At 38.7% G+C, this 13,548-nt stretch overlaps 1 protein-coding gene across 8 annotated transcripts in view; it reads right to left on the reverse strand.

The window, feature by feature from the left end:
• RALGAPA1 (Ral GTPase activating protein catalytic subunit alpha 1) overlaps window positions 1-13,548 on the reverse strand; it is a 258,245-nt gene that overhangs the window by 138,823 nt on the left and 105,874 nt on the right. For all 8 annotated transcript variants that reach the window (XM_045799896.2, XM_087858978.1, XM_087858977.1 and 5 more), the window contains 3 exons: window positions 13,065-13,189; window positions 11,302-11,518; window positions 9,868-10,044 (listed from right to left, as the gene is read on the reverse strand). In XM_045799896.2, the coding sequence (XP_045655852.1) occupies window positions 9,868-10,044; window positions 11,302-11,518; window positions 13,065-13,189 (519 nt within the window). The remainder of the gene's footprint in view (window positions 1-9,867; window positions 10,045-11,301; window positions 11,519-13,064; window positions 13,190-13,548) is intronic.

The raw sequence follows: 13,548 nt of genomic DNA on the forward strand, positions 1-13,548 counted from the left end.
AGGGTGTTACAACCAATACCACAGCAATACAAAGGATCTTAAGAGGTTATTTTGAACAATTATATGCCAACAAATTGGTCGACCTAGAAGAAATGGATAAATTCCTAGAAATGTACAATCTTCCCAGATTGAATCATGAAGAAATAGAAATCTGAATAGACCAATCACTAGTAAGGAGACTGAATCAGTAATCAAAAACCTCCTAAAAAACAATATTCCAAGACCACCTGGCTTCACTGGTGAATTCTACGAAACATTCAAAGAAGTCTTAACACCTACCCCTCTCAAACTCTTCCAAAAAATTAAAGAGGAAGGAAAACTTTCAAACTCATTTTACATTACCCTCATACCAAAACTAGACAAGGACACCACAAAAGAAAATTAGAGGCCAAAATCCCTAATGAACATAGATGCAAAAATCCTCAACAAAATATTAGCCAACTGAGTTCAACAACACATAAAAGCAATCATACGCCATGATTAAGTGGGATTTATTCCAGGGAGACAAAGATGGCTCAACATTCACAAATCAACCAATGTGGTACACCACATTAACAAAAGGAAAGATAAAAATCATATGATTATTGAGAGGAGTTAAGATGGCGGAGGAGTAGGAGACACCGTTTTCAGCCAGTCCTCCGAGTCGAGCTGGATAGGTACCAGACCAGCCTAAACAACCACGGAACCAGCCTGAGACACAGGAAGACGCATCTGGATCTCTACAAATGAACATCTCCAGCGCTGAGTATTGAGGTACGAAGCGGGGAGCCATGAAACTGTGCACAGATATCGGAAGATAAATGGAAGGGGGAGGGAGCCGCCGTGTTCGGGCGCCGGGAAGTGGTAGCCACCTGCACGGGAGAGCGGGCGGGGCTCGCGGACGGCACCCGCAAAACAGCAGACTGAGACTGTGAGCCGGGTGCGCGCGCCACCAGGCATCTCGCGGAACCCCGGAATCCCGGTGAGCTCACTGGATCCAGACTGAGACCGGGAGATCCGGGAGCGGGCGCGGGGCGGCTGGCGGCTGGCGGCATTAGAAACACAAAGGACAGAGACGCGCCGGCCCTGGAAGTGAGGGCTGGGACGCAGGGTGTGGGGCGCACATCCCGGACGCTGCAGGGTTGAGCAGCACCAACAGTAACAGAGTTAAAGTGGCCAGAACATTAGTAGAGAACAGGCCGCAATCCCTCTGTTCTGTGACAGAGGCTGAAATTTGGCCGCTGCTGCTCTGACTCTCAGAAGAGGCACAGCAAACCGCCAGGGAAAGCCGCCAGAGAACAAAAGCCTGGAAATACCGGCTCAGGGAGTGCCCATCCCCATCCCCCCTCACAGGGGACGCGGAGACTCTACCCAAACATGGCTGCCTGAGTATCGGCGCGGCAGGCCCCTCCCCCAGAACACAGAGGGCAGGCTGAAAAATCAAGAAGCCCACAACCTGGGCGCCTGGGTGGCGCAGTCATTGAGCGCCTGCCTTCGGCTTAGGGCTTAGGGCGTGATCCCGGCGTTCCGGAAAGGAGTCCCTCATCGGGCTCCTCCGCTGGGAGCCTGCTTCTTCCTCTCCCACTCCCCTGCTTCTGTTCCCTCTCTCGCTGGTTGGCTGCCACATAAATAAATAAATAAAATCTTTAAAGAAGAAGCCCACATCCCTAAGATCCCTATAAAACAAGGGGCACGGCCTGGGACCCAGTCAATAATTTGGGCTCTGGAAACCCCGCAACCTCTCTTCATCAGAATGACAAGAAGGAGAAGCCCCCCCCAGCAAAGAAAAGACAGTGAGTCTGTGGCCTCTGCCACAGAAATAATGGATATGGATGTAACCAAATTATCAGAAATGGAATTCAGAGTAACGATGGTCAAAATGATGAGTAGAATTGAAAAAACTATTAATGAAAAGGTTACTGAGAATATAGAATCCCTAAGGACAGAAATGAGAGCGAATCTGACAGAAATGCAGGCAAAACTAGAGGCTCTGACGGCCAGGGTCACAGAAGCAGAGGAACGGGTTAGTGAATTGGAGGATGGGTTAATAGAGGAAAAAATGAAAATAGAAGATGGTCTTAAAAAAATCCATGCCCACGAATGTAGGTTACGGGAGATTACTGACTCAATGAAACGATCCAATGTTAGAATCATCGGCATCCCCGAGGGGGTGGAGAAAAACAGAGGTCTAGAAGAGATATTTGAACAAATTGTAGCTGAAAACTTCCCTAATCTAGCAAGGGAAACAAACATTCGTGTCCAAGAGGCAGAGAGGACCCCTCCCAAGCTCAACCATGACAAACCTACGCCACGTCACGTCATAGTGCATTTCGCAAATATTAGATGCAAGGATACAGTATTGAAAGCGGCCAGGGCAAAGAAATTTCTCACGTACCAAGTTAAGCATCAGAATTACGTCAGACCTGTCTACACAGACCTGGAATGAGAGAAAGGGTTGGGGGAGCATATTTAAAGCTCTTTCAGAGAAAAACATGCAGCCAAGGATCCTTTATCCAGCAAGGCTGTCATTCAGAATTGATGGAGAAATAAAGACATTTCAGAATCGCCAGTCACTAACCAATTTTGTAACCACGAAACCAGCCCTACAGGAGATATTACGAGGGGTTCTATAAAAGTAAGAAGGCCCCAAGAGTGATACAGAACAGAAAGTCACAGCCAATACAAAAAAGACTTTAGTGGCAACATGGCAACATTAAAATCATATCTCTCAGTAATCAGTCTTAATGTAAATGGTTTGAACCATCCCATAAAACGCCACAGGGTTGCAGATTGGATAAAAAGAAATGACCCATCCATTTGCTGTCTACAAGAGACTCATTTCAAACCCAAAGATGCATTCAGACTGAGAGTAAGGGGATGGAGTACCATCTTTCACGCAAATGGACCTCAAAAGAAAGCTGGGGTAGCAATTCTCATATCAGATAAATTGGATTTTAAACTACAGACTATAGTTAGAGATGCAGAAGGGCACTATATTATTCTTAAGGGAAGTATTCAACAAGTGGATATGACAATTATAAATATATATGCCCCCAACAGGGGAGCAGCAAGATACACAAGCCAACTCTTAACCAGAATAAAGAGACATATAAATAAAAATACATTAATAGTAGGGGACCTCAACACTCCACTATCAGAAATAGACAGAACACCCTGGCAAAAACTAAGCAAAGAATCAAAGGCTTTGAATGCCATACTCGACGAGTTGGACCTCATAGATATATATAGAACACTACACCCCAGAACCAAAGAATACTCATTCTATTCTAATGCCCATGGAACATTCTCAAGAATAGACCATGTTCTGGGACACAAAACAGGTCTCAACCGATACCAAAAGATTGAAATTATCCCCTGCATATTCTCAGACCACAACATTCTGAAATTGGAACTCAACCAGAAGGAAAAATTTGGAAGAAACTCAAACACTTGGAGACTAAGAACCATCCTGCTCAGGAATGACTCGATAAACCAGGAAATCAAAAATCAAATTAAACAATTTATGGAGACCAATGAGAATGAAAATACAACAGTCCAAAACCTATGGGATACTGCAAAGGCAGTCCTAAGGGGGAAATACATAGCCATCCAAGCCTCACTCAAAAGAATAGAAAAATCTAAAATGCAGTTTTTATATTCTCACCTCAAGAAGCTGGAACAGCAACAGAGGGACAGGCCTAATCCACGCACGAGGAAGCAGTTGACCAAAATTAGAGCTGAAATCAATCAAGCAGAAACCAGAAGCACAGTAGAGCAGATCAACAGGACTAGAAGCTGGTTCTTTGAGAGAATCAATAAAATTGACAGACCACTGGCAAGACTTATCCAAAAGAAAAGAGAAAGGACCCAGATTATTAAAATTATGAATGAAAAAGGAGAGGTCACGACGAGCACCATTGAAATTGGAAGGATTATTAGAAATTTTTATCAACAGCTATATGCCAATAAACTAAGCAATCTGGAAGAGATGGAATCCTTCCTGGAAACCTATAAACTACCAAGATTGAAACAGGAAGAAATTGATTCCTTAAACAGGCCAATTAATTATGAAGAAATTGAGTCAGTGATAAACAACCTTCCAAATAACAAAACTCCAGGCCCGGACGGTTTTCCTGGGGAATTCTACCAAACATTCAAAGAAGAAATAATACCTATTCTCCTAAAGCTATTTCAAAAAATAGAAACAGAAGGAAAGCTACCAAACTCATTCTATGAGGCCAATATTACCTTGATCCCTAAACCAGGCAAAGACCCCATCAAAAAGGAGAATTACAGACCGATTTCCCTAATGAATATGGACGCCAAAATCCTCAACAAGATACTTGCTAATAGAATCCAACAGTACATTAAAAGGATTATCCATCACGATCAAGTGGGATTCATACCTGGGATGCAAGCGTGGTTCAATATTCGCAAATCAATCAGCGTGATACATCATATCAACAAGAAAAGACTCAGGAACCATATGATCCTTTCAATCGATGCCAAAAAAGCATTTGACAAAATACAGCATCCTTTCCTGATTAAAACCCTTCAGAGTGTAGGAATAGAAGGTACATTTCTCAATCTCATAAAAGCCATCTATGAAAAGCCTACTGCAAATATTATTCTCAATGGGGAAAAGCTGGAAGCCTTTCCCTTAAGATCAGGAACTCGACAAGGATGCCCACTCTCGCCACTATTATTCAACATAGTACTAGAAGTCCTTGCAACAGCAATCAGACGACAAAAAGGGATCAAAGGTATTCAAATAGGCAAATAAGAAGTCAAAATGTCTCTCTTTGCAGATGACATGATACTCTATATGGAAAACCCAAAAGAAGCCACTCCCAAACTATTAGAAGTTATAGAGCAATTCAGTAACGTGGCAGGATACAAAATAAATGCTCAGAAATCAGTTGCATTTCTGTACACGAATAACGAGACCGAAGAAAGAGAAATTAGGGAATCCATCCCATTTACAATAGCACCAAAAACCATACGTTACCTTGGAATTAACTTAACCAGAGACGTAAAGGACCTATATTCTAGAAACTATAAATCACTCTTAAAAGACATTGAGGAAGACATAAAAAGATGGAAAGATATTCCATGCTCATGGATCGGAAGAATTAACATAGTTAAAATGTCCATGCTACCCAGAGCAATCTACACTTTCAATGCTATCCCGATCAAAATACCAAGGACATTTTCAAAGAACTGGAACAAACAGTCCTTCAATTTGTATGGAAACAGAAAAGGCCCCGAATCTCCAAGGAACTGTTGAAAAGGAAAAACAAAGCTGGGGGCATCACAATGCCGGATTTCGAGCTGTACTACAAAGCTGTGATCACAAAGACAGCATGGTACTGGCACAAAAACAGACACATAGACCAATGGAACAGAATAGAGAGCCCAGAAATGGACCCTCGGCTCTTTGGGCAACTAATATTTGATAAAGCAGGAAAAAACATCCGGTGGGAAAAAGACAGTCTCTTCAATAAATGGTGCTGGGAAAATTGGACAGCTACATGCAAGAGAATGAAACTTGACCACTATCTCACACCATACACAAAAATAAACTCCAAATGGATGAAAGACCTCGATGTGAGACAGGAATCCATCAAAATTCTAGAGGAGAACATAGGCAACAACCTCTACGACATCGGCCAAAGCAACCTTTTTCATGACACATCCCCAAAGGCAAGAGAAACAAAAGATAAAATGAATTTATGGGACTTCATCAAGATTAAAAGTTTCTGCACAGCCAAGGAAACAGTCAGAAAAACTAAGAGGCAGCCCACGGAATGGGAGAATATATTTGCAAATGACACTACAGATAAAGGACTGGTATCCAAGATCTACAAAGAACTTCTCAAACTCAATACACGAGAAACAAATAAACAAATCAAAAAATGGGCAGAAGATATGAACAGACACTTTTCCAATGAAGACATACAAATGGCTAACAGACACATGAAAAAAATGTTCAAAATCATTAGCCATCAAGGAAATTCAAATCAAAACCACACTGAGATACCACCTTACGCCAGTTAGAATGGCAAAAATAGACAAGGCAAGAAACAACAATTGTTGGAGAGGATGTGGAGAAAGGGGATCCCTCCTACATTGTTGGTGGGAATGCAAGTTGGTACAGCCACTCTGGAAAACAGTGTGGAGGTCCCTTAAAAAGTTAAAAATTGAGCTACCCTATGATCCAGCAATTGCACTACTGGGTATTTACCCCAAAGATACAGACGTAGTGAAGAGAAGGGCCATATGCACCCCAATGTTCATAGCAGCAATGTCCACAATAGCTAAATTGTGGAAGGAGCCGAGATGCCCTTCAACAGATGACTGGATTAAGAAGTTGTGGTCCATATATACAATGGAATATTACTCAGCTATCAGAAAGAACGAGTTCTCAACATTTGCTACAACATGGACAGCACTGGAGGAGATAATGCTAAGTGAAATAAGTCAAGCAGAGAAAGACAACTATCATATGATTTCTCTCATCTATGGAACATAAGAACTAGGATGATCGGTAGGGGAAGAAAGGGATAAAGAAAGGGGGGGTAATCAGAAGGGGGGATGAAACATGAGAGACTATGGACTATGAGAAACAAACTGAGGACTTCAGAGGGGAGGGGGGTGGGGGAATGGGATAGACCGGTGATGGGTAGTAAGGAGGGCACGTATTGCATGGTGCACTGGGTGTTATACACAACTAATGAATCATCGAGCCTTACATCGGAAACCGGGGATGTACTGTATGGTGACTAACATAATATAATAAAAAATCATTTAAAAAAAAAAAAAAGAGAAAAAAAAATCATATGATTATTTCACTAGATGCAGAAAGTATTTGACAAAATTCAACACCCATTTATGATAAAAAGTCTCAACAAACTGGATATAAAGGGAATGTACCTCAACATAATAATAAAGGCCATATAAGACAAACCAGCTTCTAATATCATATTCAATGGTGAAAACTTGAAAGCTTGCCCACTAGCCCCACTTTTATTCAACACAGTATTCAAAGTCCTAGCTATAGCAATTGGGTTAAGAAAAAGAAATTAATAGGTACACAAATTGGAAAGGAAGAATTAAAACTGTCACTATATGCTGATCACATGATACTATATATAGAAAACCCTGAAGATTCCATCAAAAAACTGTTAGAATAAACGAATTCAGTAAAATTGCAGGATACAAAATTAATACATAAAAACTCTGCTGTGTTTCTGTACAGTAATAATGAGCCACAAACAATCCCATTTATAATCACATCAAAAAGAATAAAATACCTAGGAATAAATTTAGCCAAGGAGGTGAAAGACCTACACAGTGAAAACTATAAGACACTGATGAAAGAAACTGAAGAAGACACAAATAAATGGAAAGATATTCCATGCTCATGAGCTGGAAGAATTAAGATTGTTAAAATATCCATACCACCCAATACAATGTACAGATTCAATGCAATCCCTATCAAAATATCAATAGCATTTTTCACAGAACTAGAACCAATAATTTTAAAATTTGTATGGAACAACAAAAGACTAAATAGCCAAATCAATTCTGAGAAAGAAGGACAAAGCTGGAGGTATCCTGCTCCCTATTTCAAATTATACTACAAAGCTGTAGTAATTACAACAGTGTGGTATTGGCATAAAAACAGACACAGAGATCAACAGAACAGAGAGCACAGAAAACACCCATGCATATATGGTCAATTAATTTACAATAAAGGAGGGTAAAATATACAATGGAGAAAGGATAGTCTCTTCAATAAATGGTGTTGGGAAAACTGGACAGCTATATGCTAAAGGATGAAACTGGACCACTATCTCATACCATACACAAAAATCAACTCAAAATGGATTGAAGACCTGAAAACATAAAACTCCTAAAAGAAAACACAGGCAGTAAGGTCCTTCACATTGGTCTTAGTGATGTTTTTAAGATGTCTCTTTAGGGAAGGGAAACAAAAGCAAAAATAAACAAGTGGGACTATATCAAACTAAAAAGTCTCTGCACAATGAAGAAAACCATCAACAAAACAAAAAGGGAACCTATTAATCGAAGCAGATATTTCCAAATCATATATCCGATAAGAGCATAACATATATAAAGAAATGTATAAAGAATTTATAAAGATTCATAAAACTCAATAAATATATATAAAATATATAAAAAGTATATAAAATATATAAAGAACTCCTATAACTCAATAACAAAAAACAATCCTATTAAAAAATGGACAAAGGATCCAAATAGATATTTTTCAAAAGAAGACATACAGATGGCCAATAGACACATGAAAAGATACCCAACATCACTAAACATCAGGGAAATGTAAATCAAAACCACAATGAGGTATCACCTTACGCCTGTCAAAATGACTATTATCAGAAAGACAAAAAAATAACAAGTGTTGGTGAGGAAGTGGAGAGAAGGAAACACTTGTGCACTGTTGGTGGGACTGCAAACTGGTACAGCTACTCTGGAAAACAGTACAGAGGTTCCTCAAAAAATTAAAAATAGAACTACCATATGATGTAGTAATTCCACTACTGGGTATATATCTGAAGAAAACAAAAACACTAATTCAAAGAGGTATTTGCATCCCTATGTTCACTGCAGCATTACTGACAACAGCCAAGGTATGGAAGCAACCTAAGTGTCCACTGAAGGATGAATGGATAAAGAAGATGTGGTTTTTATATACAATGGAATACTATTCAGCCACAAAAAAAGAATGAAATCTTGCCATTTGCGATAACATGGCTGGACCTCAGGGTATTATGCTAAGTGAAGTAAGTTAGACAGAAAAAGAAAAATTTCATTCATATGTGCTTTCATTTATATGTGGAATCTAAAAAAACAAAACAAAACAAAATAAAACCCAGACCCACAGATATGAAGAACTGACTGGTGGTTGCCAGGACAAAGGGAAGGGTGGTGTAGAATGAGAGGAGAATTAAGAAGTAAAAACTTCTAAGGGCACCAGGGTGGCTCAGGTCAGGATCCTGACCAGTCCCAGGACTGAGTCCTGCCTTGGGCTCCCTGCTCAAGCGGGGAGTCTGCTTCTCCCTCTCCCTCTCCCCCTATCCCCTGCTCGTGCTCTCTCTCTCTCAAGTAAGTAAGTAAGTGAGTAAATAAATAAATAAATAAATAAATAAATAACAGCTTAAAAAAAAAAACTGGAATGGATAATCACCCATCCAAGGGCATCAAACTACAGTGAGAACCAGAGTAAATGTGGATCACACAGTGCAGCCCTTAATCTATGGGCCACTAGCTGCTCAGGATCCCTCTGGCCACTGCATGAACCTTGCAATAATGTGACCCTGCATTTCATGACTGAATTTCTTGGATCCTCCTCATCATATATTTGACCACATAAAAAATTTACTGAAAAGCATAATTTACTGTATAAATATAGAATATTAATATATTGATAAACAGGCCTTCTATTAGGCAGTATTCTCTACAGTTTCTATAAATACTTTGTCAAAGTAATCTATAAAAATCTGGGCTGCCTCTGAAAGACAGTGAAAAGAAGATAGTACTTCTCAACTATTTTTTGGTTATTTAAAAATCGTACAGGAAATGCAGTGATTCAAACATATATAAAATTTTGTATACAATATTAGGAGTTCAATTCAGCTAGTCCCCTGAAACTTACCATGTAGACTCCAGGTCAAGAAAGTCTTATATTAATTCACTTTTCCCTCCACTGTTACATAAAGATGAATGAAAACATGATAATTAAACTCTAATAAGTAATACTTAAAACCTATCAAATAAAATCCTAAACAGGTTCTTTGGTGGCTTAAAAAATGCATTTAAGGAAGACATTCCCTTGAGGAATTTTACCAGTAACTGTTGCAACTTCAGCGGAGAAAGCTTGTTGATTAAGACTGCTTGTTTCAGAATCTATCTGCAGTGTGGTTAGACTAGCCACTTCCTGCTCTTCAGCACTCTGATGATGGCCAGAACCTGAATCCACATCAGCAGAGGATGTAATCCCAGCATCAGCTCCAAAGCCAAAATCTAAAGGAAGAAGAAATGCTAGTACATCGAAGTCTCAACTACAAAACGAAAGTATTTACAAAAGAGACAAAGCGGGGTGCATGGGTGGCTCAGTCAGTTAAACATCTGCCTTCAGCTCAGGTTATGATCCCAGGGTCCTGGGATCTAGCCCTGAGTCCAAGTCCCAGGCTCCCTGCTCAGCAGAGAGTCTGCTTCCCCCTCTCCCCTTGTGCTCTCTCCTCTCCCTCTCTCAAATAAATAAACCTAAAAAAAAAAAAAAAAAAAAAAAAAAAAAGACGAACCTACTTCAGCAAAATGATTCAATATTAACATTCCCCCTAAATCTATTCTATTTATACACAAGTCAGACAAGTGCAAATAATGTTAACAGTTTGAAGTTTATAATTAGAAACAAATTTTTAAAGGTTCTCATAGCTTATTACTAACAACAATAAGGACAAAAAACAAACACATGTGATGTATCATCACTATTCTTTTCCAGGTTTTCTGATAGCTGGTAATATGCTTTTCAAGAATTTTAAAATCTCTAATACGGGTGTATACAATAAAAATGGCACATATGCGGTAAAAACCATTTTTGTCTTAAATCATATATTTCGTTCTGAGATCACAGTAGTATATAATCAATGAAGACAGAAAACATGTTTCTCCAGTGCATCTTCCAGCTCTTCACTAACTGGGTTCCCAAGGTTTTCATGTTCTTTTTAAAATTTTTGGTACTCTTCACTGCCAAGTGTAACACAGAATTATATCAGAAAAGCTATGTGGTAATGCTACAGCACCAAATAATATCAATGCTGTCATTTTAACATGAAGTGATTATTCAAAGGCTCTGGGTAATGAACATTGAACATATCTGTATTAAACATACTGAAGCACTGAACTTAACTAGATAGTGGTTCCCAAATACAAGTGCATGAAACAGCATCAACTCATTACTATGTCCTTTATTCTAATGTCAAATCCACTCTAATTTTTTTCCTTTCTATATGTTTGGTTTTAAAATATCATTTGTTTTATGAAAGGACAGTGCTTTTTGTTTTTTAAGTGCCTTTAGTTTGGTGAAATACAGTGGTCCCAACTTGAATTCCCTAAAATTTCCTTTGGAATTTCACTGAAAAATGAAATCAAAATATGTGGGAACCCTTGTCTAATAACATTAGAGAGGAAGGTGATGGTTACATAACCTATAAGTCAGTCTCAAACGGAAAACAATCAACAAGAAAACATATTGCTCAAATAGAAAAAGATACTTGCTGTCAAATTTTCGGCCATCATATTGGAAAGCGCTGAAAGAATCCGAATGACTATCTGAGCTGATAAGATCACTGCTCCCTGCACTGGCAGGAGAAGTCCATTCTGAGGGCACACCTGGGTCATCAATAGGGCGCATTTGGTTTTGCTTATTTAGAATATCAGGGAGGTCTTTGGGAATTTCAAGACTGCCTGGACTACTTCCTCTTCTTGTCATAGTCTAAAAATTCAAGAAACATCTTACTATTAAAAAAACTTATTAAACATCTGAAATCTTGAATTTCCAAGACAATCACAATAAATGTTGAGATTTAGGGTCTGAAGTAGGCGGGGGGAAACACAGTAACCAAACAATCTATGTAACTGTATGGAGCCATAACCTGAATTACTGTTGGTTTGTCTAAAGTAGAGATCCAGTTATGATATGGTGAAGACAATTATCATATGGTTTCACTCATTTATGGAACATAAGATGTAGGAAGATTAGTAGGAGAAGAAAGGGAAGAAGAAAGGGGGGGTAAACAGAAGGGGGAATGAACCATGAGAGACTATGGACTCTGGGAAACAAACTGAGGGCTTCAGAGGGGAGGGGGGTGGGGGATTGGGATAGGCTGGTGATGGGTAGTAAGGAGGGCACGTATTGCATGGTGCACTGGGTGTTACACGCAAGTAATGAATCATGGAACTTTACATCAAAAACTAGGGATGTACTGTATGGTGACTAACATAATATAAAAAAAATTATTTAAAAAAATGATATGGTGTTGGGCCTAAGACTCTTTAAGCCTCAAAAGGATCCATGGAGTGAAGTTAAGAGAGTAGAAAGAGCAAAGTATTCAAACAGAAAAAGCAGCAATAGTAGATATAGTGGAGGGAGGAAAGAGTGATGACAAAGAGGTTATTCTATAATGATTATATATAATGATTCTATTATCTTTTTCACATTCAAGGAAAAAACTAAACTAAAAATAAAAGGGAAATGTAATGGAGCTATAAACATTCACAAGTTCAAATCCAAATGGAGTGGCCCCTGGGTGACTCTTGATTTTAGCTCAGGTCATGAGCTCAGGATCCTGGAATTGAGCCTCATGTCGGGCTCTGTGATCAGTGGGAGTCTGCTTGAGATTCTCTCTCTCCCCGTTTCCCTCTGACCCTCCCCCTGCTCGCTCTCTCTACGTAAAAATCTTTTTTAAAAATCCAGTGGAATGTGACCATTTAAAAAAGGCAATTCCATATGTATTTATCTTTCCTTAGCAAACATTATTAGGGGTACAATTGCTCCTATTTTCATTCTGCCATAATTCTAATAAAACAAAGATAACTTTAAAATCTATTCTGAAGTTATCTGTAATGATTATGTAATCAATATTTATGCTATCAAACTTATGGGAGTTGGGTCAGAAGACCTCTCTTGTTATTTTTCTTGCTAAGGGTCAGCAGTGGGCAGGAAGGTAACCTATGAGCAAATATGAAAAACAGAGGGAAGATTAGAAAGTAGGGGCTTATACCTAAGTAGTTAAGCATACAGGTATTCTTATCTTTTATTCTGGTCAAAATTATAAGCCTATTTGTTTTATGTTTTTAAATAAAAAATATTATAAAAGTATAATTTAAAATCTTAATTCAAAAAAGGGGTTAAATTTTAGAGGAAGATTATTTTGAATAAAAATTCACAAACATACACACAAACACACACAGAGGTACATATCTTTTAGTTTCTCTACTCTCCTTGCTAGACCAAATAAATAAAATAAAACAACACTTACTGAGGCATTACCACTTCGAAGTCGTTCTGCTATAAACTCATCCATCAGATCAGGAACATTAGCATTGCTGCTGCCAATATCACTATTAAGAGGGGGCAGTTTTGGGCTCATGTCCTCTTTATTGACTAAAAATAAATAAATAACTATATATAGTGAGAAAAGACTTAACTGCATTTCCTGAATTTGAAACAAACAAAAACAACCCAAAACAAATCACCTATGCCGTATCAATTATTTGCCGAACATGCATTTATAAATAATTTCTCTCCCTTTAGATTTAATTTTAGGAATTAGTAAATTGATATTTACTTCATTTAACTAAGCAGATGTTAGTCAATCTTCAGTATAACCTTAAACAGCAAGAAAGCTTATAGATAAGCACTAGCTGGAGTTAGGTTAATATTGCCTATAAAGAAACTGGTATATTTATCTTTCTTCCTGCCTCTATGCTTCTATTTTGAGCCTTAAAAACTTAGAATTCCAT

The sequence above is a fragment of the Ursus americanus genome, chromosome 35 (genome assembly GCF_024610735.1).
Source record: "Ursus americanus isolate L20-20 chromosome 35, mUrsAme1.1.p, whole genome shotgun sequence".
Taxonomy (NCBI): Eukaryota; Metazoa; Chordata; class Mammalia; order Carnivora; family Ursidae; genus Ursus; species Ursus americanus.